This window comes from Clavelina lepadiformis, chromosome 1 (assembly GCF_947623445.1).
Source record: "Clavelina lepadiformis chromosome 1, kaClaLepa1.1, whole genome shotgun sequence".
NCBI lineage: Eukaryota > Metazoa > Chordata > Ascidiacea > Aplousobranchia > Clavelinidae > Clavelina > Clavelina lepadiformis.
The window spans coordinates 25,731,172-25,757,974 of NC_135240.1; the positions used below are offsets into that span (position 1 = coordinate 25,731,172).

General features: G+C 36.7%; 2 protein-coding genes and 1 long non-coding RNA gene across 4 annotated transcripts; 1 reads left to right on the forward strand and 2 right to left on the reverse strand.

Annotated features, from left to right (window-relative positions):
* Positions 1-502: 502 nt before the first annotated feature.
* Positions 503-15,097, reverse strand: LOC143445253 (uncharacterized). The gene is made up of 3 exons (XR_013113799.1): positions 14,829-15,097; positions 11,318-11,434; positions 503-950 (listed from the first exon to the last, which is right to left on the reverse strand). It is a non-coding gene; the product is annotated as an uncharacterized LOC143445253 (long non-coding RNA).
* On the forward strand, positions 13,480-26,199 carry LOC143445228 (CCR4-NOT transcription complex subunit 7-like). 2 transcript variants are annotated; one of them, XM_076944175.1, is made up of 7 exons: positions 13,480-13,922; positions 21,395-21,571; positions 21,644-21,837; positions 22,476-22,637; positions 23,371-23,515; positions 23,861-23,971; positions 25,734-26,199. In XM_076944175.1, the coding sequence occupies exons 2-7, from the start codon at positions 21,461-21,463 to the stop codon at positions 25,851-25,853; spliced, it is 843 nt and encodes a 280-aa protein (XP_076800290.1). In that variant the 5' UTR covers positions 13,480-13,922; positions 21,395-21,460; the 3' UTR covers positions 25,854-26,199. The 2 variants fall into 2 exon arrangements, with proteins under 2 accessions (XP_076800290.1, XP_076800298.1); XM_076944183.1 differs by lacking the exon at positions 13,480-13,922 and adding an exon at positions 19,421-19,560.
* Positions 18,354-19,538, reverse strand: LOC143445242 (DNA-directed RNA polymerase II subunit RPB4-like). The gene is made up of 2 exons (XM_076944194.1): positions 19,353-19,538; positions 18,354-19,090 (listed from the first exon to the last, which is right to left on the reverse strand). Exons 1-2 carry the CDS (start codon positions 19,536-19,538, stop codon positions 18,839-18,841), a joined length of 438 nt encoding a protein of 145 aa, XP_076800309.1. The 3' UTR covers positions 18,354-18,838.
* Positions 26,200-26,803: the final 604 nt, after the last annotated feature.

Here is a 26,803-nt window from a genome sequence, read left to right on the forward strand (position 1 = left end):
AAAAACAACTTCCCGCTTGATGACGCAGTTAACTTGATGGGTCAAATGTGCAACGTGGCATGTTCTGCGTGGTCTGAGATTGCCACAACGTTTCATTGATAAGAAGCCATCAAAATATTTGCGTAATTATACTTTACTAATTTACTTCATCTCTTGCTGTTAGGGCTGCGTGTGCTCGTCTTCTTTGTTTTCTTTCTTTCTTTCTTTCGTCTTTTTCGTCTTTTTTGTCTTTTGTTTTTTTCTTTCTTTCTTTTTGCTTCAAGTATGACCGTCATTCTGCAATCATAAATGGTTCGGCCGAATATCTCTACTCTGAAAATCTTACGATTTTCCTCAAATGCATATTTTTAAATGCTTTCGCCGTAACTACCTAGCAGGGTAGGCTATATAGCCCCATCCGAAGTGCACAGGGTTATGCACCTTGGGCGAAAATATACTGATATGTTCTTTGTGCACTCTGATATAATTGTTCTATATAACGTTATTAAACTACATTGAGGGCACATAAGTTTTCTTGTATTTATTTGTATGATAGAAGAAATTTACAAGCGATAAATTGAAAACCATACCGACATGCCTTTGTTGTAAGCTATAAACACTCATACATTAGACACTAGTGGATATACGCTTCACAGTTGCATATCTTATATCGCTGGTATAGAGTTGGAACTAGGCCTGGCAAAAAAGTTGTTATAACTTCATCAAACATTCATAATAAAGTTATAAAAAATCAGCCATCGTAAATGTAAAGCAATTTATAAAGATTTTTAAAAAAACAATTTTTCCTCCATTGTTAAGGACAAAGTTTGAGAAATAGAAAATCAGAGGAGTAAAACCCTTCAGCATGACTCTAAAAAAAACTTTGCTTGTTTTTTTTTCAGAAATCTATTTGTCCAGAATGCGATAAACTGCATCGTTCTTTTAATAAACTCCCATCATCATGATGAAACCTGAAACACAAAGGTAGACATATTGTATTTTTCATTAGCATGGTAATGTAATGTGTATGTTGACGTATGTTTAATGCAGCTACAGTATGTTATGGAATGTTGATGTAATGCCGGTACACCATATATATGCCATGGATATGTATGATGGCAAAGCAAGATATGCCGTATTATCTGGGTATGTAGATCACGGCTTGGGTGATCAGGCTGCAACATGTCAAAGCTGTTAATCAATTTTTGATCCATTGGTTATAGCGTAACCTGCGGTGCGTGTTGAATGCTGAATAAGAACTTATAAAGCAATGTCTTTATCTTAACGAAATCTCAAAGTTTCTCAAAGACCACATCTGTTAATTTCCAAGTGTTGTAAGCCTTAAACATTTCGTTAAAATGGGTTGCCAAAAATGTTTTTCAAGATATGCTTTTGGACGTTTAGATTATCATCAAAGCGGAATCGCAAGATCATAAAACAGGTTTCTGAAAATTAAAAGAGCTTTAATACGTTTTGTAGCTTATCATCTTAAAGTTTTTATTGAGTTTCAAACTGAACTGATTTATGGCAGTATGTTTCATTGGAGGCATAAACCGTTTTTGTTTCACCCTCACTGCTCCAACCATGTTGTGATTAAAACCAGTTTTGACTAGCACAGGGCTGATTCCACTAGCTTTATTGATCACTGTTCATTGGCTGCTAAGCATCATGTGACCAGACGCATTCCTGATGTGCTTAAATTCCAGTACCCACGTGTTGCGCTACGCATGATCGAGAACCTGGATCGTGAGTTTGATTCTTGACCCAGGGACCCAGGCTAGTTCTATCAATACCGCGGTAGAAATCGGTTTCGTGATATAAACATGGTGGTCGTAATTTTACTTTGCGTTGCACGTTAAGGGACTGTGAAGGAATCATCTATTTCTTTGAGCAACGTCGAAAAACGTTTAGTTTGATTCGTTTCGAAATAGGATGGTTTGATTGAAATCATGTCTTAAACATTTCGTTAAAATGGGTTGCCAAAAATGTTTTAACCGTTATTGAATGGCACTCGCGTGCCCGGTCATTATAGGCAGCCAACGTGGAAATTTCCACTGTCACGTCATATCATTGATGACAATCTGCTTTAGCTCGGCTTTGTCACGCTGCGAGTCGGTTGTTGTAAGAGTTGTTTTGTGTTATTCTTTGATTCGGCTAATTTAATGCATCAGATCTAAAAAAAACAATTGACCTCGATGGTAAACTGGTAGCAAGACAAAATGTATCAGATAGTAAGTTTATGGTTACGGTTGATGATACTATTTTGCGGTAAATGTTTTTAAATAAACCTAGCGGATTGTTACAGAAATCAATACAAGAATTTATGCTTTCAAAAAAGTCATTAATGTCCGAAGTTGTTTGAACTTATATCAACTTTAGTTATTTGGTAAAAGTGGGTTTAAATATGGATTATGTAGTTATCCTAGATGTTTTTAAACATAAACAATGCTACATATAATACGTAGTCTATATGATAATGCTTTTTTTGTGAATTTTGAAACACCAAAAAATGTTTACACAAACATTTGTATCATATAGACAAGGTGCTTAGCATAGGTTATAGAAAATACAATTTGTATTTATATCAAACATGCGTGTTGTGTATATGGCCTACAATTGCGACATTGAGTCGAAAATATCGGATTTCGATTTCCTAACGGCTTTTTGTCGCTGCGTTACGCGATGCTGCGAAGTTCACTTGTATGTGGTTGGACGTACTGGATAGTGATGACGCAAAATGTTTTAATAAAAGTTCATCTGCTTCATACAGTAGTTGTAACCCTAAATCGTTAAGTTTATTAGAGTTGTTTTACTCGCGGTCAATGGGGTGGTACCACGAAAGACATTTTGAGCTGTGAAAAGGCTGACATTCCAAATACAGCTTTATAGATGAAAATGCATTTATTTTGTCAACAGGGCACTGGGCAGTTGCTTGCTCAAAGCTCAATTTTTGGAAAACATAACCCCATTTAAAAGTGTTATTTTCGAATTTTAATCTTTTAATATCACTTTAGAGTTAAAAACTAGACTAAAAACTTGATAATAAAACGTAGCAAACCGACGATAGTTTAATATACCACACTTAAAACAAGATTTCCTTTCACTTTGTTCTTTTGTTTAGACATTTGCCAAATATTTAAAGAGTGTCTCATTTATACTGTGTCTATGATTTATATACGGGTGGCAACGACTGCACTTGGGTTATTTATTTGTAAAATTTTTAACTATCGACGTTGCAATTGAATATGGAACACTGACATGTGAATGTGTCTGACTGCAGTAGACGTTTGTGGTGTAAATAGTTAAGTTGCAGTTGTTAAGTAAGTTGCAACCTTTGCTGTGTAGTTTGTTTTCAATAACAAGTGGTCAACTGTCAAAAAAGAGGCTATATATAAGTTTTTATATGTGCCCAGGTGTGTGGTTAATGCTTACACCTGTTGTAAAGAAGTTTTATACTTACCTACATACGTTAAGTGCGCCTGGAATATTTATTGCCGTTATGCTTTCAGCATTAGGAGTTTTGCGAGGCGTGTTTCTCTTTGTTGTAAAAACATGGCAACAGCCAAAGTAATGCTTTTCGCGTCCGCGCAAGTCCAATTTCTTAGAACATCTCCACACAATAAGCACTGGACCAGAAAATCTGAGCTGCCAGGACAAGTTACAAAACCCCAAATCGGGCTAAATTACTCAGATAGTTTGTTTTTGTTTCCAATTTAAGAATGAAAACATTTTATGTGCTCCTCTTCGTAGATGTAAAGTTCTTATCAATAAATGCTCATGATTAAATTCTAGAGTAGGCTACTCTAATCGAATTCTACTTGCCCGAGAACTGAAGTATACACTGGCCGTGCTGTTTAAACACTTTTACTTGGAGCCTTGTTAGCAAGTTTTCAGTTGAAAAATTAAAAAATAAGTTGATAGCAAACATCATGACAACTACATCAACCCAATATGCTAAGGATGTAGACACCACGCTTGCCCGTTCAACACAATGCGCACTAGACGCAGATTCCAGATCGCACGAGCACTTCAAAACTTGGCCACATGTATGACATAAGCAAGTGAAACCTTTCGCTAACATTCCATCATGAATTTCATCCACACTTTGCTTATTGCGTCATGTCATGCGCTTACAGCCTTGCTGCATCAGTGAAGTTTTCCCTGCATCAAAGCTACCAATGAGAAAAGGTTAATTGCTAGCCCGGCTAAAGAGAATTTCGTTACACAACGGTAAAGTTCATTTAAAACCATTAGAACACAAAGGTCATGTCCTTAAGCGGCAACTGCTGACCGCAACTGATTTATGACAAGCAAAATTGTTGACCGAATAAATTGTCAGTGAGCTTCAGAAAGGCGCCAGTCAAAAGCAACCATCATCCAGTCCTGTGGACAATAACGGCCAATATACGCTGGCGTAACACGTGACTGTAGCTACGAATCACGAATGGTTGAATGGAAATGTACCAGGAGAGTATCGTACTGCTATGAACCGTCATAAGAAACGTTGAATCAGTGGTATCACGTTAGTTGAGGCCTCTGTCTTCGTAGGAGGAAAAATGTCTTGGATGATGAAAAATTAAAAATGTCTGGAGGAACCTGTCTTCGTCAGGTTTAAAATCGAATGTTGCTTGTTTTCTGAATTGAAAAAAGCTGCATTCTTGAAACAATAAGGTTCCGGGTTGTTACAATACTGCTGTGTAAAGAGCTGAGAAGATGTGCAAAAATACATTACTTAGCCAACCCAGTAAACACGGAACACAAGGTCATGAAACTCATGATAATGTAGATCCGAGTGCGCATAGTCAGCTCTTTGTAAATAGAAAAGGTTCATGTTGACAGTATCACAGCAATAACACTGCACATAGAGTAAAACTTACGAAGAACCTTTCTTTAGCAAAAGCGAGTAAGTTTGAATAAAGGTTAAAAACTTTGCTTAATAAGGATGGTTTATGTAGTAGCCTTCTACATATAGTAAAATACTAAGCCGCAAACTGAATGCAACTAAGGCGTGCGCATGTCGCATAACTTAGTTGCAGCTGTAAAGAATTGTTTACCAAAAAGTAGATGAGAAAAAGAAACAGAAATAATGGAAAAGAAATTTTTAGAAAAGAAATAGTGCTTCTGACTGCTGGTTAACGAAAACAGGCATGCTACTGAAATTTTGATATGTCTTCATATTTTAATCATGCATGGAACGGTGATTGAGTGTGTAGCCAACAATTGCATGCATAGACAAATCCTGAGTAAATAAACAGGAGGAGCCCAAAAACTGAAAAGATTTTCTCGGAAGATGACAGAGTAACGTGATAAAGGATTTTTCTGCTTTATGTTTTAAGAGTACGAAGACCTCTCACCTCGTTATTTTCAAAATATTGATGTCTAACAGACACCTGCTTTAATGAACTATGGCAGCCGCAGTGCATCAGCCTATACACTGCAATATAACAAAATTCTACAGATTTTTCGGGTAATGGCTGAATGAAACTTTGCTCATACTTCGATATTGAAAATTAGCAAACAAAATTGATTATCGTTGTAATTTTTGATCATGATTAAGCAACGAAAATGAAAAAAGTGTTTTTCTATTTGATTGGTGATGTACGGTGTACGACGCAGAACTTACTGCTTTTCTTCTCAAGTCATATAAAAAAGTTATCGTCGACAGGCCCCAGTTGCTTTGTCACATATCAATAACTTGCTTGTTAAGTTGACATAACATGGAAGACAGTCACGTGACCAGTTTCCTCTTGTATCATCACGAGCTTGTTTTGATTCCGTGCATTGTGTACTGAGTTGACAGGCATTATTTATTACAACGTAAGCAGAAGCTTCTCGCAGGGAAATGCAGTTACTGTAAACACATAATTCGACTTTTCAAGAAACCGTAATTGCCATAATTTTAACGCGCACCAGCTTAACTTGCGCCTGGCGAAAATGAAACAAGGAAAACTTTTTTCCACGTAACAGCGAAGTTAATTTGACCTTTGACCTGCAACGTGGCATAATCTGCGCGATCAACTGTGTTAAAACAATAACGTAGCATTTGTTTGATATAAGGTATGCAGAATGTTTTTAGAGCTTCGTCATCCACTAATTGCCTGTGTTGTTATGGCTGTGTGAGTGGTTGCATTTTTACTTGTTTTTTTTTGTTTCAAGGCTAAATAAACGTCACTTGTAATGATATGATCGTAAACGTTTCGACCGCTTAACTACATTTCTCAAAACCCTATGTTGTTCCCCAATTTGCTTTCTCGTTTTCAAAAGTTCCCGCTGTAAATACCCAAGGTATAGTCCGACGTTGCACCTGGTTATTAACCTTTCAGCTCAAACCAGCAATAAACCTAGGTATATTCTGGAAATGGTTGTCTTTGAAGTTATCAGACTCGACGGTTAAACTTTTGTCGGTATGCTGCAACGTTAAAATAACTTTAATGGAGATACAATGAACAAGGTATTTCAAGCGGAATCTATTTCATTTTTTTCAGTTAATCTTTGCTGTTTATGCTGCTTTTTTAGTACTTTTGTCGTGTCACCTAACAGGTGGTGACCTAGTTTAACTGGCAGTTATTCCGCCTATCTGGAAGGGGGCAGCCGTTTAAAGTTTAACTTCACGTTGGCTTCAGTCGGATTGAGGTTGTTGGTAAAACACATTAATTACCCACAATCTCCTGCCGACTTTAACTAATGTGTTTGGTTATCTTCAACAAGATTTAGATAAAACAAGTGTCTTAGATTTCTAAGCCGTTTAGACAGCAATAATAATTTGATAGGTTTCATGTTGCAAATTGTACTTGACAATTTTTTGGTGTTATGCACCAGCTTTGTACTGTAACGCTTCTATTTCACAATTGTCTCGGAAAGAGTGGCCATATGAATTTCTTAAAAAGGGCAAAGCCAACCCGAAAGTGAAATCAAAAATATTAGAACAATACCATCACGGTACAATGGAACTTTTGCCACGACACTTCTTTTGCCTGTATAAAGGTGGTTAATTACCGATGCCATTTTTATACATTTCAAGTAGTAGTTGAATTGCTGTTTCTTATAGTCATATTGGGTTACACTGCAACAAAAAAATATAGCTGTCAGTGGCATGCTTTTTCTGATCAAAATTTGTTTGTAGCTCAAACTTTGTTCATTTTATACATGTATGAGGCAAGCACAGAACTGCCGGATTTTAAGGACTTCGTGTTTGCTGTTGTTCCCGAACAAACCAAGGAAAACAAATCAAAAATTCATGAAAGCGGTAAGTTTGTTTTTTTGCTTTATTTGACAGGATAATTGATTTTTAAATGACTGTATAAGCGTGGGAAACGATTAAAATACTTACAATATTGATACAACACACATGAAATCTTATGGCATCAAATAACTAGAACACATAGTTGTCTCTGAACCTGAACGTCTGTTCGAAAACGTCATAAAGGCAAAGAGTGAAAAGCCAGTGGAAAAACGTAGTGGAAACTACAAATCAAATGTTGTAACAAGAGTGGTGTTTCCATTGCAAATTGGTCTCGATAACATGTTAAACATTTGTAAGCTCTAACTTCGAAGACGATAGCTTAAACTCATAAAAATAAAATTTCTTTCATTTGCAGTGAACAAAATTTTACTTGAACAAAATTTTATACATTTTTAACTGCTTCGTGTTGGTATGCAGTTGGGTTGAAATTTGTCAGTCAATATTTGAATATACCTTTAATCTCTTGCCTACTTAAACTGATGCGTTTGGCTATCTTCAATTATAACTTTGTGTGAGAGAAATATAACACATCATGACACAACCATAAGCATTAGCAATGCCAGCAAGCCTGATGTTGTACCGGGAGAGTGTAGCTATGTTGTGCTGTTGTCTAAGCTTTTGAACAGCTTTACAGTTTTTTGTCACAAGTTACGAATGCTGTATTAAGTCTCTGGACTTGACTTGGACAGCACAAATTTGCCCGCATTTTAAAAGGCGGGAGGCTTTGGTAATATGCATGTAGAACACCAAATATTACCGAGGCCTTTTGCCTGTAAAATGGAAAGCATTATCATCACCGGTAGATTGTCAAGCATGAGCAGCCTAGTATTTTGTTGTCATAATCTTCTATGTTGCAATTGTTGTGCTAACCCAGCACTTTACTTGTGTCACAGCGTAGACCAGAGGTGTCCAACCTTTTTCGCCGAAGGGCCACATGCGATTTATGAATGATTGCGCGGGCCACTTGAGTGTTTACTGCTAATTTCTAATTAAAACCTTCACACCGAAATTCTAATCTTAGAAATACGTATTATCCTCTTTTACAATTATAAGAACAATGAACATACCAAGTTATAGTAAATTCAACAAAGTTTTTACTACACGTCGACATTTTAATGTGAAGTTTGGCACTGTTTTTCTCTAACAAGTTTGGCAATATTCGGTGTGCGATGTGCGTAGCAATGCGAAGCGAGTTTTCCATATGGCTGTCAGAAATTAGTAAAAAAACTGTTAATGCCAATTTCTCGGAATGTAAGTTCGCCATAATTTACATAGGCGATTCAGTTGAGAATATAAGTCGTTTCGACAAATACCGCGCGGGCCACTCAGAACTTTTCGGCGGGCCACGGGTTGGACACCCCTGGCGTAGCCTATATACAGCGATTTGCTGCTTTTAACTGTTATGTACAAAAACATGCGCATTGTTACTTCCATCAGTGTGTTTCAATCAATTCCATATTACCAATTACCTGATGACCATTAAGTCAAATAAGCACACGCGTTGTCTGGAAATAGCAAGGAATCCAGAGCGGAAACATGACGCAACATGACGGAAACATGACGAAAGCATCCGTTGCCTTTTTACGCCGCACAAAGGCAACGTGCATTTCCGAAATTAACCACCATGCTGTTCCCATATAACAAAGTAGACTTTAAAAACTTATGCGCACTTGTTTGTTGTTTCCCAAATAGAATTGTTGAGGACATGTAGAATGGTACTGTTTAAGTTTGGGTTGTTTACAGGAACGTGCGAAGTAAGTTTTCGAAAACGTTTCTGAGTTTCTGAATGTAAAGCCGGCCCATAACTGGGACTGTAAAAAAAGTTAAAGTTTTGCGCCGACCTTATATTTTGCAGCTATATCGTCATTACAAGAATATGACTGTTTGACCGGCTAATTGCAGCAAACGTAGAGTTTAAACATGTGTAATTACTAATTACTTACTCCAGTTGATAGCTTACAAGTCATTATCGACTTGTCATAAAAAAAATCTAAATATCAATAGTACCAGCTTCGCGTCGTGAATTTACAAAACGTGACAAGATAGCGCGTGGCATAGCGCGTGGCATAGCGTACGGATACCAAAGGATGAAAGTCGTGGGGTCTTCATTGTGGGAAGTGACGCATGTCGCTTTGATAAAAACTCGCCGCGTGGCCTTTTCCCGGTGCTGCTGGGCTGAGTGGATGCGATCGGGTCTAGTTTGTATCATATCTTCCCGTGTTATTTTAAATTTAAACGTCTGTTGTGCATGATCATAATGTCGGTTGTGGATCATAATTACAACAACTTGACAAAACCTTGAGGTTCTTTCCCAAACGCATTTCCCGTTTTTTTATAAGTTCACGAGGTGACAACCCAGGGTATAACCCAGCCCACAATGTACCAGGGTGTACCGTGCTAGGGTACAAGCCTGAGTATATCTGTGATGAAAGATGATATGTTTGCTGGGTTATTTGCTGCTAGCTTAATAATAGTTATATAAATTTCTAAGCTACAGTATATAGACAAAAATAGCGACAAGGCTTTATGCTGTAATTGAGTATTACGCAGATCGCAAATATCAAGTTTAAAATTGCAGAAAAATACCATTTTACAAAATGAGGGATTCCGGAAATACGTATAGAGTAGATTTAGGACATCTTCACAGAGATCTTTCCTCTGCTCTGGCTTATTTAGCACTTTATTGTTCGAAGACTCACCACCAGCCATGTTTAAAGTATTCTTCTGTTGTCACAGTTGGTTGTGATTTGCAATTTTTATTGCTATTCTAATAGTCGCTCTTGAATATGTAATTTAAGGTATTTTACTAGGTGTTATTTTTTATGCACATATGGCGTGTACACAATGATGATCCCAAATGATGATCAAATGATCGCTGTGTAAACAATTTGCATCGAGCACCACAACCAGCCGTTGAAAGAAACAGCCTCGCATACCGGAGGTAAAATTGCATTTGTTTTTACTAAAAAAAAAAAAGGCTTTTGGAAAATTTTATTGTTTTCTGCACGTGAACTCTGCCCATAACTGACTTGCTTGGGTGCTGGTTGACTGTATCATTAAAGGTTATAAATAGTTTGAACGCTTGTAAGCGTGGGAAGCGATTAAGATGTTAATTACCATATACTGTACTTAGTCAACGCAAACAAAGTCTTTTGACCTTAAACAACCAGAACACAAGTTGTTTTTGAACTTGAACGCGTTTAGAAAACGCCTAAAATGTTACGCAAGAAAGAGTTGCGCCCAACAGAACTAAGCCTATACCTCGGTTGGCATTTTAATCCAGCAGCTTATAACACTATACAGTGACATTGCGTTAAAATGAACCGAGAGCTAGCAATGAGTCAACGTAAGTTCATTTTCGTACTTGCTTTGTCACTGGGATGGTTTCATTTATCGGCCAATTATATTTTTTCTTTCGATCTTACAACAAGTTAGAAAACGTACCAAGCAGTCTCCTTGGATTCAACGTGGTTTCGCAACTGGTCAAGTAAGCTTGAGGAAATGTTTCTAAGCTTCTTAATTTAAAGTCGGCCCATAACTTTGGGACTCTTAAAGCAAGCCCCAGTTTTGCGCCGATCTTAGATTTCGTAGTTTTTATCATTACCATTGCTTTTCGAAACACAAATTTATGTACTACTCTGCTCTTTCAACAGAATTTCTGTAGCATGTGATCTCTAAACGCGGTTTTGTATAAGATGCGACCGAATGCGGACGTTCAAATTGCCGTATACGTGGCAAAATTTGTCGATGGTGGTTGTAGATATGTAAATGTAACTGATTTTTGGTTTGGCCAAAGGTATTGTTTTGGTTTTTCCAATTCATTCTATTTTTATTTGTATAGGTATAGAGCATATTTATAAAAAAATTACCATTTCATGCAAAATTTGGTTTTCATTCTTGTCTAAAATAATTAATGCAGGGATACTTCAATGTAGAGTAAAGTAGATGCCTTATTGGAATGACACAATTCGGTTACTTTTCAGTCTGAACTTCATTCAGTGCCCAAAAAATTTTTGACAATAACAGTTAAGCTATGACAGATTTATAAACGTTTAACTACAAAAAATTAAATAGTATGATATAGTATTTATATACCTTCATTTCTTCATTTAGCGGTTTACGCGTCCGCCATTTTGTTTTCGGCCATATGCATTGCGTGAAGAGAGGAAGGATTTTTTGCGATTATCCATTTAATATTCGAACATAACCTGTCTATAAAATACAAAAATGAAGTTAATATGCTCTTGTACAGCACATATCGGCACTGCCAATGTTTTATCAATAACATAAATAACAATGACAATAACGCAAAAGTATGTGAGTGGACAAGTTTGAATTTTTAGTGCTGTCCTTTAGTTTGGTAAAACATTGTTGAATACAAGCGAAGATAGTTTCACCAACTCTTAATTCATCATCAAAATTAAAAATATATATTTTTCAAACTGCAACCAGGCAGAAATATCTGCATTCAGCCGATGAACTTGTTTCTAAAGTTGTAAAATTTATTATTTCTTGATTTTTTTTCTTGTTCAATTCTGAACTTTCAAAATTTAGATTGTACTGGAATCAGCTGGGCTGTAAAATGCTGGGCGAAAACTTCCAAAATATTCTGTTAAAAATCAACGTCTTTATAATTGAAGTGACTTATTCAGTGGGGGTATTAATTAACGGTTAGCAAAAATTATTTTTGTATTTCGTCAAATTTTTTAATACGTTTATTTAGCATAAAAGCAATCACCTTTTCCTTCACATAACTTTAGTTGTCTTTGCCAGGGACGTGCAAAAAGTGTCTGACATTTGCAACTAACAGTAATGTGATGGAACCGTACACTTGACAAACTACGACCGAGCTTAAGACCACGTTTTAGGAAGGTTAGATTCTACCATCCTCTTGCGCCTGTGACAGAGGTAAACCATGACCGACAATAGAATGGTATGATTTATCATGACGATCCGATCCTGCTTGTATTGAAAAGATTAACTTGTATGGAAATTCGTCGACTCAGACATTTTTTCAGAACGTGCTCGTCTTTTTAATAACAAGCGCAATCTACTCTGTGTGTCAATTATGCATGCATTTTTGGGATCTATTCAGAAACAAAGACATCTCTTGTGTGAAAAATTTAGTAATTCTGCTATAGAAACAACTTGAGAGTTGAAACCCTGACCGTTAGCTTAGTGCAATCACGATCAAGCTAAAAAGCATGTCAAGAATTTCACCATCCACTTAAACCCATAAACGCTACAATGCATTAACCGGTTACTGATTAAGGTCTGTCTTTTTGCAGATGACCATATCTCCCCAAAAGTTAGGAATTTTGCAGAAATCTCAGGTACAGTAGGTAATGCTTGTGGGTAAAAGTACAAACGTTGATACACATGCACTTGTTCTGCTTGTGTTGAAAGATGAGCATATTCGGGAAATCGTTGAGAAGTAGATTTTACCGTATGTGCTCATCTTTTGAACAACAAGCACCGTTTACCGTCTGTAACAATGGATGCCGGTTTTGAAATCTATACCCAAATTTCATATGTACAGAAACATTTCATAGATCACAAAGCTCTTAGTTGACCGAGCTAGTGAAAGTGACGTCACTCATGACGATCAACTAAACAACTTTGTCAGGCTACTGACAACACAAATGCATCCGCAAAGCAAAGCGGACAAATTACAGCTGTATTATATCGCCGCATAGTCCTTAACTACCGTACTGCATACCATTGTAAATGACGTAATATGTCTTCATTTATCATATTGTCAAGATTTTGGATTAGTATAGGCAATAGACTTGAATGAAATTTGAAAAAGTACCAAAAACACATGGGTAAATTTCTTATCATGCGATTGTAGGGTTAGCCTACACACACCAGCTTTGACAATTACTTGGTTTCCCACAAAAACGTATGTGTCCAGACAACTGGTAGTTCCTGGCTAAATGACATTTGTCTCTGAGTTTTGGCTTTGTGACAGTTCAATTCACGTTTATTATTTCCTTTTTTATTTTGACTCAACTGCCTCTGCAAATTCCGACGAAATTCCATCGGTAAAAGTATTTTTATTTTACCGAGGAAATTGCGTTTTCTTTTGAGCGGGCAATTACAACGCAATGAACAAAACGTTGGTATAATACACACTATAGGCCTATAGCTCCTGTTGTATACTCACTACAGCTATTTGCATGCGAGCTTTTCAGCTTTGCAAAATAAGCCTACGTTTTAAAGGCTGCTTGGGCCTTGGAAAAGGTTTATTGAACATAGCCTTTACCGAGACCCAAATCAGTCCACGGTATGGAAGGCGTTTTCAGCAGTTGACAAACCAAACCTTCAAAGGAAGCATGTTTACGTAGGTGATGTGCACTGTACGTATTTTTAAGTATACGATCATTGATCATTAACGTTTACGTGCTATGAAAGAAGGACAAACGTTGCAAAACTAACTTTGATTTCAAAGCCAAACCGCTAAAAGTTACCCTACTTGCAAATGTAACTTGACGATTTGTCGCTTTTTTGTTGTCTGTTTGTTTCTTTTGTTTACAGGTGATGCCTGCATTACATGCACAGGGGCTTTGAGACTTTGAAGCGATGTTGGACGCAAATTAAAACGATAATTCAACTCTTTTCAACTGTCTCAACGAGACACGAATTAGTCTGCAACACAGGAGCACTTTCAATAGAATGAAGTAAAGTTATTCAGAAACAGGTAGCATATTTCTGTAGTTACATAGAATTACTTCGCACTATATATATATCTTCAACCTGCGCTTTTGCCTTTTCATGAAAGACACAAAACGCTGCAACAATTAACTTTCTTTTCGAAGCCAAAACACTGAAACTTATAGTTTGCGAATATGAGTTGATATTTTGGCGTCTTTTTTGTTATTCTCATGTTTCTTTCTCTCGGGTACCTCCAACACAAGTTGGTATTCTCAAACGCACTATCGACTGTGGGTGCAACTATAAATTGACTTTTCAATTTTTAACAACAGCAGTGGTTGCGGTCATCAGTTGGGTTAAAGACACTAGGGGGGGTTACGGTCACATTGAACTTGAACTGTAAGAATGTTGCACAAGTCTTTTAAACAATGACTTAAATGGGATTTATTAAAGTACTTGAAATTTTCTCTGTATGTATATAGTATAGCCTAGTACAGACCGCCACTTGTTTAACTTTATACATCCAAGCCATGACTTGCCATTATGCCTTTACGAATCAGACATGTTTCTTTATCTATTGTCTACAATGTTTTTCAAAAGCCAAAAAGCGATGCAGAAAGAATTTGAAATACCGAGGAAGGTCGTTGGTTATTTTTATACCTTGTACGCGCCAACGTATAGCTTTGTAATTACGTCAGATAAGTATAGATATTTATACTGTGTTTCGCGTTTTCTGGCGATCTGTCGCGCGAAAAACTTTAACTTATTATATCGGCATTTATAGGTTTAAAGTCACTTTTTGTCGCTTTTGACTTTAGAGTCTTACATATGAGAAAGTTGCTACATTTTGCAAAGTTGGTATACGCATAATCGAATATTTTCAAAATAAAAAACGATTTTTGGTTTATAAGACTTTACGTGAAAAAACAGTAAAGAAAGAAATCATTTTCACCTTCTTTTGAGATGGTGGGAACAGCTTGCCGGAATTGCCAATCCGTGGAATAAAAATAAATCCATCAACTTTATCCGTTTTGTACAGTTGAAATATCCAAAACCTTTCTTTAATATTATTAACTGCATAGCCTAATTAATAATTATTAACTATTATCAAAAGTTACATGTGCAAAATGCCTGCGTAACCGGTTCTTAACTGCTGCGGATTCAGCATAAAGCTTGCGTTTGAGTCATCAAAATTGCGTTTTCTTCTAAGGGTTTAATGCACACAGGTAATGAAACTGCAAACAATGGATTCTTCGCAACCTCGTAGCAGTAAAATTGAGAAATCTACACTTATTAAACCCAAACGTAAAATACACGGCATATTCTCCATACAACCTTTCGCGTAAATCCCTGAAATCATATACTTTACGAGGCAAATATACCTCAAGCTTTGCCTGGGATTTGTTTTGCTTTCATTCGTGAAATACGTGGAAATACGCTCGGCTTAACGACTTTTAAAAAGTTTCAGGTGTGGAATACGCCAATGTAAAAGAACTCGTCATGGACACACAATTGAAACTGAATAGGTATTGTTTGGAAAGGATGATGTAAAAGGCACTGACATTAAACAGCGGCAAAATGTTGTGAAATCATGTTTCGTCTTATATTGGGCATTCAGTTGTTTTTAGCTGCGTTTAATATTCGTGAAAACTTTGTCACCAACTGAAATGGGATCGCTTACGTCAATATTCAAGCATGTAGGCTAAGCAAAGTACAAATGTCAATCACTAACCCAAAATGCAATACTTCACTTGTAAACAGCAATTGTCATTGTTTAAGGGAGAAACCACTACATCATAGTTTGAGGAAATTCGACTCCGTACTTAAGTTTCCATTAACAGTTACGGGCTACTTCTAAGGTCAAAGGTCAAAGGTCGCATAGGTTCACGGCAAATAATGACGCAAAAATGGTGGATGTTTAGTTGCTTCACATATTTTTCATTTTCACGTTCCACCGCAAAATAAAAATCTCGCAAGGAAACACGCATAATACTGTAACTCCATGACTGAAAAATTAGAACCAAAACTCTTCGCCTGATTGCATGGAATATGGCTGAGCAATCACGTTTTCGTCTGATGCCTATACAGTCAGCAACTTTGATTGTGAGCACCGATTAACGGAAATGACGTTTGCAGGGCGCAGAAAATGAATTGCTTTCATTAAAGGAAAGAAAAGCTCCTTGCAGTTGGCTATATGCAGACTGCAACGGTGGTTAAAACTTTCGTGATGATTGCTGAACAGCAAACATCATATAAAGCAACGGTTTACAAACTTTCTTGAGCGTGACCCAAATCCGAGTTTGGTGAACATCTCGCGACCCAAGCCTCTAAATGCGTATTTTATCACGAAAACATAACGATTGTATGAAGGATTTTTTTGCAGTAGCCTAAGTTGCTAAGTTCGTTTTCAATGTCAGCAATCTAATCTTTTCTCAAGAACCAATACGCTGTAGACATACACAGACAAGCAGTAGTGTGGTCCATTCACTATGGAACTATGTATTTTATTACAAACATAAGTTTATGTTGTCTGAACCGTGTTGATCAAATTTTAAAGCAAAATTAGAAACAGGATATAGTTTGGCACTCTTATGGTTAACTTTATATTTTTCGACACGAGCTTTCGCAAACATAAGCTTGCTTCGTCAGGTAGGCTACACTGTGTACTGTGCACAGTACTTTAACCTTAAGAGTGCCAAACTATATCCTGTTTGTTATTAAACATAAGTTTGTATCGCCTATAGACACGACCAATTTTTTACCTTTCGCGAATCTTTTTTGTGTCGCGACCCATAATTTGGGAACCACTATTATAGACCATCTGTTATAATTTACTGAATGACAGCAGTGGCACCCAAACACATATCGCCAAATGTCAGCCTTGCATAAAACCGACGACCAAGAAACTGATTGTTATATTAGGTTACTATAGCGCTAAATAACAGGTTTCAATTCCTTTTAAGATCAAAAGTCGTCAAACTTCTCGATACATAACAAAGCGATATGCGACGGGGTGTTCCGGAAAAAGTGATTAACGTATTTTAGTTTTTCTCATATGACGGTAAAATTCTTCCAAGGGTCAAAGTACTGAAAAGAACGACGCAAAACGCTTCGTCTGCGATCAATGCCAAAATGCATACGTCATAACACTACTCATGAGCAGAAAAAAAGTTGGCGCGCTCGCAAGCAACGAATTTCTTTCAAAGAAATCATCCGAAAGTCGCTGTTGAACTTTGACACGTTGAAAAGTCTTTCACTATTGAGTTAACATTTTAACTACGTGCGTGACAACGTAACATTAGTAGAAGTTAATGCAAGCTATGAAACATATTCAACAACGGTCTATGCATTTGCTTTGTCTTGGCGCTGTAGCTGTACGTCCCAGTACCGTTCAAATAAAACCGAACTATACGAACACTACAAAGAAATTATTCTCGTGAATTAGGCTATGTCATAATTTGCTGGCGGTTGCGCTGTAATGACGTACGTAAACACTGGACGATGTTAATCCGAAAACTGTATTTAAATGAAGTTTTTATAACTAATTCAAGTCCTGACTTGACTGCTTTTATGATAAGCCAACGTCCATTTATTTTAGCTGTTGACAGCGTTTGCTAAGTGTTCAACAAATGTCACGTCAACTAGCTAGACTTACACAAATTTGAAACACGTATTTCGTTAGTTTTTTTTTTGAAGGTGAAAAGTTTTAAGTCTACTTGTAACCCACGGAGACAAGATAATAAATTAGATTGACTGTTGTGGTTAAAACGTTTCTTACGCTTTAAATGTCTGTTATAGTCTATTTTCTAACTAAGGAGTACTAAAAAGGTAATGTATTCTTTGAGAAATGCTACACACATTTTGTTATTGAACTTTCTGACCATCACAAGTCAACTTGGTTACCCACCAATTTTTAGTCAACTACTCAACAATGATTCAACTTGTGTTGGCAAAAACAAATTGGTAACAGCAGAAGAATTTTATCGTTTAGTATCGCCAGCATGCCAAGTAGCCACCTTAACCAGCGCTCATACGTAACAGAAGTAGGATCTGCCACGACGAAATCCATTTTCCTTCATGACTATAAAGGTTTAAAACGATGGTTTCAAAACACTAACCAGAATTCTTGAACAAGTCGTTAGCAGTACAATCTGTATAAACTGTGGCTAGGCTTCTTGCAAGATGTGCATGAGCTTTTCGCTAACATATCTACAACTTGGCTCGCCGCTTTTTGTAGTAAAAGCCCATTGCTGCACCAGCTGCTTATAAACATTGCCTTGGCGTTTGCGGGCGCCGATATACGATCAGACTTAAATAAGCTTTTTACCACCTTGCGCAAGCACGTTATTCTGAATTACGACTCGGCATTATAACTGCCCAGTAACCCCAGACAGGCAATTGCTTTAGTCTGTATGTAACCTTCTGTCCATGTACTTGCCAAATAACTCACAACTTATTTAGCAGTAACAATGCAAAATTGTAGGCTGGCAGCATGGCTTTATTGTAAGGTGACAACGCAGGTGAATTACCAAAATACCGCACAATGTGACCATAAATAGTTACAGTTGACTGGGTTAAGGTCTACCATCTTACAACAATTGACAACTAATATTGACATACTGAATCACCTTACGTGCCAACCAAGCCATGGTGCTTATGAAGTCAATCAAGTGCTGCTGACAATTTAAAAATCAGTCAATTAGATAACAATATGTACAAAGCAACACTTATTTGTAAATTTTGAATGCCTGCCAACTGCAACAAAGCAAGTACACACAATACTGGTGTATGGTAATTGATACCGCTGGCAGGTGTTTCAAATGTCATTTCCCTCGAAACAGACTTAATGTCCAAGTCTTTAATGACCAGTTCTTCATTTTATCACATTGGATCAGTTCTCATTCTCGTGCTGGTAGAAGCAGCATGTTGGTGTTTATTCACCAAACGTCAGCAAAACAATCCTCAACACTGGAAACTTCGTTTGGTTTGAATATCATCCAGGACTTGTTGAAGTTCCTCATCTTCAAATCTTCCCTCCAGGCTGGGAACAAGAGCCTTCGCTTCTTCCGCTGTTTCAGGACACAAGTTGGCAAGCGATGCCAGCTCAAATTTGTGAAACTTCTTCTGAATAAGTAAACTGCGCACGCTCGTTATCGTCTCTCTGTTCTTAAAGCGACTGAAGCGCTGCGTGTAGTTGAGTGTCTTCATAAAAACCTGACACAAAATAAATACGAGTTGACACCTTGCATTGTCAACCACAACACTCTAAAGTAACCGCATGAGCAATGGTGCATAAAACAGTAGTGGCAAAGTTCTTCCATGCATTCAAGTACCCCTTACAACAGCAAGTGCAACCCATTCTGCTTAGTACACCAACAACATGAAATTGACCACTGTACCAATAAACAATCGAATGATTTATCGGAATTAAGTTTTACCGACTGTATACATAAAACATATTTTAGGCATGACTTACTTCTGATAACTCTTGTTCGTCGTCTGCATTTTCATTTTGAGATTTGCGATGTTCAAGCAACATATGAACTTCGGAATTAAGCAAAGTTTCAGCATTCTCAAATTCTGACGGGAACTGTAACTGCGATGTGTCCTCTTCTTGTTCGTTAAGAACGGCGGAAAGAGCTTTTGTTGAACCTGCGGCCATTTCTGGTGCTTAAGTTAAAAAGGTGTTCTGTTATTTATTTTCTTGGCAAATAATTTAAATGAGCTTTAAATCAAATAATTACTTTTATCATGCTTTTCATATTCATGTTAAAACATAAAAAATATATTCAAGTTTTTACATTCTTTTTACAGTTACAAATTAATTTTTGGACCAATAATGCACATAGATTCATAGAATAAACTTTAGCATATTTAAAGCAAATTCATAAGGCGTAAAATGTAGCCAAGCTTCAAGAATGTGGTAATGTTTTGACGTAAATAGAAGTTTTTGGTGACCAAACTCAGTGGAGTGAAACAAAATTTTGAGGGAAACACCGTATCGATGGCGCATTAAATGTTGTACGCAAGCATAAAATTTCAAATGAAAAAACACATGGTATTTAGCTGGCATTTCTTATTCATACCGGTATGCAAACATAAGAATATTAGCATTTTCAGGAGATAATGACAAGGGTTCATAAACATAACAAACAAGTAATGCTAAATAGGCCCATAAAAAATAATTTTAGCAACAATAACAGACTGAATGGAGACACAAATATTGGTGAGACAACGTCCACTGTTTCTTCAATTTTTTGTTTACTTGTTATCACTTGGCGTTTAAACAAAAAGCTTTGCGTCGTTTGTATATTATAAATCGGTGTGCACGCTGATTATCCTTATGTTTGTGTGTGATACATTTTCCATAATGGCAGCAATACAGGTTTAACTGATATTTTAAGTAGTCCCACAACAATAGCTAACTATCTAGTTCTACAAACCAGGCTAACAACAGTTTAGCAAACTTTGTACATTTACCTTATCTGTCCAACTTCAACATATGATAGACTAAAAAATACTTCACAATGAGCTTATACTGCTATAGCACACTTCCAAAAATTCTTCTGGCGGTTAATCTAAGAACCAAATTGTACGCATAGACCTCGACATAGCACTTGCCATTATTTAGGGCGCCCTCCACGGTTTATTGGTTTTGCTAAAACTGTACCATTTTGTTAATTGCAAAAACGGTGTCTTAATCAAACATTGTACTTAATTTTCACATGCAAAAAAATATTTCAAATTCTTTATTTTTTCGAATGGAAAATTATGAGAAAGTAGGAATTTGCTGTGCAGGGATAAATTTCGCATTTCGAATTTGCCTTATAAAACTATATATTGTAGCGTTTTGGATCTAGGGCTACGATCATCTTTTAGGATTTTATCTACTGTTAACATAATTAAAACAAACGCTTTTATAAAAATAAAACAGCTCAAATAGTTGTTTCTACCCAAAAATTCAACATATTGTCGACAATGTGTGATACTATATTAATTTTGCGCGAATTCACAAAAAGTGAACAAAGAAATGACTCATTTTAACGTAAAATCAGAAGGCAACTTCGGCCAACCATGGGATAGCCTACAGCCCTACATACATAATATAATATGATTAATTTACTGTAGACGCCACCCACAATGTGATTTGTTTAGCATGGCTTATAACTTAAGTATATTCATGGACTTAGGACGACTACGCTCCAGGGCCAACTTCTGTACGGCCTGTTTTACCACTAGGCACTAGTTTACTATCCACAGACCACAGTGGAACTTCTAAGTGCATAGGTTAGGGCGTTAGGCAATATGTCGTACACACCACAAACACGGTTTCTCGTTGAAAACTGATTTTCAGTTTTGAGTGGACCACCAACAGTATGGGCCTAGGCCTTCGTACTGTTCCAGGCATGACCAACCTAGTTACCCTTGAATTGATCATGCGTAGCCTAGAATTAAATTATATAAACTGCATTTAAGCTTAAATTCCAGTTTTCCCTATCAAACTTATTTGTATTTCAGATTGGAGAGTTAGCAGGCTGGCAGGTTGATGCATTACCTTTTTACCTACTTTAGTGTATTTCAATAATGCCAGGACAACAAAGTGAAGATCCCATTGTAGAAGTGTGGGCTAGCAATGTTGAAGCAGAATTTAAAAAGATAAGAAAGATTGTTAAGCAATACAGTTATGTTTCAATGGTGAGCTTACATAACTATTCAATTAAAGTTTCATCGAAATTTGTTTTAGTTTTATTCATGATTTTTTTCCAGGACACTGAGTTTCCTGGAGTTGTGGCAAGACCCATTGGAGAGTTTCGAACAAACTCAGATTACCAGTATCAGCTGCTCAGGTGCAACGTCGACATGTTAAAGATCATTCAACTTGGTCTTTCGTTTATGAATGAAAATGGAGAAGCACCCAGTGGAGTCTCAACATGGCAATTCAATTTTAAGTTTAATTTAACGTAAGGTTTTTAAATGCTTTGATGGTTTAAATATAGTTAAGATTATTTCTGTGAAATTTTGAAACTTTTTTCCATTCAAAGAGATTATCCGCCCTTGTAAAAAATGTAAATTATGCTGCAGTTTTAACTGATACATGCTTTCCTTAGTTCACCAGCGCACATGAAAATAAACAAGCTGAATACCATTATTTCATGAGTTTAAAAGGAATATTTTATGCAATGGTGCCATGTTTTTTGCTGAGAACTGCCCTTTGATATGCAGTTAACTTATAGTCTATGATACTAACGCTAGAAGTTGGGTTAACCGTTTTATAGCCTTCCTGAAATTTCTACTACATTTTTACACACAAGAGCAGTTGCAAAAATTTACTTAAATCTAGTGTTTAATATTTAAAATTTAGCCATTCTTAAAATTTACTACAGCACCGGGGCCAGTCAATGCAATAAAAATATAGGTAATGTTCCTGTACATTTTTGTCTGCTTACAGCGTAATTCTAAACATATATATGTACCCAAGCAAATCTAAAGGCTGTTTCCTTAACATATTACCTTTTTATAAATTTGTGGCATGTTTTCTTGTTTATCCAGATTAATTACCCAGGTTGCTAGTTAGAAATGATCTTTTTTCACTTCCCAGAGAGGACATGTATGCCCAAGATTCCATTGATCTTCTTCTAAATTCTGGGATCCAGTTTAAACAACACGAGTCGGATGGAATTGATCCACTTTATTTTGCCGAGCTTTTAATGACCTCTGGTGTTGTGTTAATAGACAATGTTAGATGGGTGTCATTTCACAGGTAGGTTTGTTATTCAGTATTGGCAATTAGTTCACTCATTTTGTATGATTTCTGATAAACATATTTCAAAAGTAGGTGATACTTTTAGCTGACAGTAGACCACTGTATGTGCTTTGTTAACAATTATGCTTATATAGCCTAGTTACCAAATTATAAGCCGGCTCTAGCTTTTTTGTTTATAGTAACTAAAATTTGACACATAAGTTGTTATGATGCCCCAAACAAAAGTTGATGCGAAAATCGTTCAATTTCATTTAAAATATGGTGTATAAGATCTATTTTTTTGTTCTTAGAATAGGAAACTTAATGTTAGTTTTTACCTAATGCTGTTAGTTATTCATTAAGGATATTTAAAGTGTATGATAGTGTTTCAATCAAAAGTTTTTGATAGAACTTCCGATTTCATACAATAAAAGAGTGTTTATAGCCTTGTAGGGACCGCTTTATATGTAATCACTAGAGTACTAGACTATTTCCTGGAAAAGTTTTGATAAGAACCAAAATGAATGTAGCAAAAATGGTTTTCACTAATAATTGCTGTGAGACGAGGTGTAATTTAATATTTTTTTTAGAATAAAATGTGTAATAAATGCACTTTTTTGTAGTCAAGCGAATGATTTGCAAGTGTTTTATGGGTATTTTCTGTATGTAAAGGTATTCATTTTCAATGTATTGGGTCTATTCTATACAATATATATAAACAGTTTGAAGAACATTTATTTTATGATTTCAGTGGTTATGACTTTGGATATTTATTGAAACTCCTCACTAACAACAATCTACCAAATGAAGAATCTTCTTTCTTTGAATTATTGAAACTTTTCTTTCCAACAATTTATGACGTTAAATATCTCATGAAGAGTTGTCAGACTTTGAAGGTAGAACACTGTCTTGTTATGGTCACCATTGGTAGTTACTCTGCTATAGTTCATCTACCATTAAATGATTATTTAACGTAGGTGGCTTTTTTAGCTGAATGTTTAGAGAAGTTTTTACATTATATGACCAGTCTGACTTGGATGTTATAATATACCAACCCCAACCATCTTACTGTGATTCGATTTATTATATAACTCCCAATCTAAATTTTTTTGTTGTAAGATTAACTAACCCTCTCTCATGGAAAACGCCTTGTGCAAGTGAAATAGTTCTTTAGAACAGAAAATGTTTTTGACTTGCATGTGCTTATATGGTGCTGTTAAAACAATCAATCTTTGCCCCAGGGAGGACTTCAAGAGGTTGCCGAGCAGCTGGAAGTTTCAAGAGTTGGAATGCAGCATCAAGCAGGAAGCGACAGCCTTCTGACAGGATTAACGTTTTTTAAAATAAGAGAAGTAAGTTCAGTGGAATGCAAGTTTTTTTGAGATGTGATTGGTTTGAGTGACATCAGAATTTCAGTGAAAAATGAATGAAATGAAATGAAATGACAAAAGAAATGACTTAAACTCAGGAAGTTTTCTGTGCCCTGTGCTTGTTGTTGATTTTGACCTCCTGCAAGCTTGTATTTCATTTGGACGGATTTATAGATTTTTGTAAACTTCGTTGATCTTGTTACTGTTCACCAGCTTCTCTAAATAGAGTCAGACACCATTTCAATGTACAGCTCGTTAAACCTACTTTGGCATTCTCTGGTTGAGAATGGTTAAAATGCACGGTTCACATTCACACACACACACACACAACTCTATTATAATTTTGTTTTTGATGGTAGCAACTGTAGAAAACGAATATGTGTTGCTAGCTGGTATTATGTCTCAAACAAAAGTTCTGCACCAGTTGCAATTCACGGACGGGAAATAGCGACAAGACCCCCAGAACTTAAATCGTTGGTGTCAAATACAATGGTGCTATAACAATAACTAGTTAGCAAGGCAACAAAATCAAACATTGCTAGCCAAATTGGATGAGTATTTACCCAGTTCTGCCATTGCGTGTTTTATTGGTGTGAGCGGACATCATGCTAAAATATCTGGTCATTTGTGAAAAAATTCGGTTTTGTTGTTAGTGAAGAACATTTTGCAACAAAGCTTATGCGCAAAATTGCTGCCTTCCATTATTATTTGTATTCCTTTTGTATTAGCCTATTTTCAATTCACCACTAAATAGCGAGCACAGTGCGTTCGATTGTTATCAAGTGCTTCAATGAAGGCTGTGATTTGATTCTGCTCTCTAGCGCCACCATCAATTATACTCTAAAATTACAGCACTTAACATGGCGAAAACGGAAAAATGAATCTACCGTACATGAGCCCAACCTGTGGGCTGTATGCCGCCCTTGATGTCACTTCTTTTAGGTTTAATAGCCAAAGCGTTTGGTTATTCTTAATAGGCTGTTTGTCATATCAATAACAAAATATTATCAATAATCACTAGAATAAATTTAAAATGGTTTAAATAATTTCATCAAAGCAATAACTTCTCGTATCTTTTCCATACTTAACTAAGGATGCTGTTGGTCTTGTCACATCTGATGGCAATGGTCGTTTTCCAATGCTTATTGTTTTGTTCTAGTGTTAATTTTATTATTTGCTACGGGTGCCTCTTTTTTTACGATTTTGGTTAGTTGGTAAAACACGAACCTACAAGTACTTTACTCGAGGGCTACGTCCACCTTTAGGCTTATCGCACAATCCATTTTGACCACAAGTGAGCAAGTTTTCAATAAGTTTTCGCTAATGCGTGCGCGATATTGTGTCGGTTACGATTGGTAAAACATCAATCAAATATGCTCGAATTTTACCTTCCAGTAGTTTGTTGCGCTGTGTCGTAGCGCTCAGAAAGTGTGTCGCCACACAACTTTTTGTTGTTGTAATCTGTGAAATTTTTCTGGTAAGTGGCTGTTTTCACTCGCTGTTTCGTTTTTTCTGGCCTGTGGTCCAAGAACGTTGGAGGTTTCACCACTGCGGCATAAAGCACTTTCGACATTCGTGTAGCTCAGTGGCGCCACCACCCGGATTAATGGTGTATTCATAAAAGCGGAGTTTCAGTTGCAATATGAGCGGTTAATCCATACTGTTCATTGCCAGTTTCTAAAGTAATATTATCTCTATTGCTTTCTTTGTTAAATAACGAAAAATACTTTTAAAACTTTTGCAGAGTTTCTTCGAAAACGACTCAGATCTGCTGAAACACAGCGGCTTTCTGTACGGACTCGGCAGTAGTTACAATCAAAGTGGAAACCCATACAGCGCTGAAGAATACAACAAAAACGCTTGATGGACCAAGCTTATGCAAGCAGTGCTCGTCTATGTGGAATGATATTAAATTGTACTAACGCCGAGAGTACAGAAGACTTAAAGGCCAGAAATTGAGTACGAGATTCATCTGCGACTTTTTCCATTTTGCGTTTGGCGGACGTGGTGCTCGGCCATTGTGAAACGACGTCTTATGCTAGTTTAATTTTTATGTCTTTTTCGTTTTTGTTGCATGAAATGATCTCACAAGAGTTTTGTCTCATCACAATTTTACTACCGTCTTTTAATTTAGAGATAGATAGATGGGTGGATAACTTCTTATTTGTTTGAGTTATGTGCAAAGTGCAAACATAATCGCTACCCAAGTATTTGAAATGCGGTAAGATTTTTACTGTCATCGATTGAACCCCAGTTAAAAAGCTAGCATTTACGCACGACGTCCACTGAACAGAGGCAAGCGTTATTAACACCTAGTTTTCTTGTAACTATAATAATCAATTGGTACCCGAAGTGTAAGTCGGCAACATCGCTTTGGTAGTAGCCTAAATAATATAGCCAGCGTCAGGTGAGGACCATTTCCGCTAGACATGTGCTTTTAGCGTGCCGGAGACATAATCTTGCATTGGGCTCTTCACTTGCTAAGGCTGGCCCTGCTAATAACCTCCATAATTTTAAGATTTTGGCGCTCGAAAGTTCATTACTGCGTTTTAACGAGTAAGGAAGGTTGCGTTTCTTCCCAGTGAGCACGACCTGTCCCGAGCATAGCCTACTTGAACAATCTAGACCAGGGGTGGGCAAACTACGGCCCATTTTATGCGGCCCGCCGGCACTTGCAGAAACTCCTACTCATCACTTATTGTTTTAATTAAACAGGTTACATGACAAAATATTACCCTTTACGAGTGTGTTTTTCTCTTCACTTTCAGTGCGTAAACACACACACGTCAGTCGCGCATGTATTGCAACATGCTT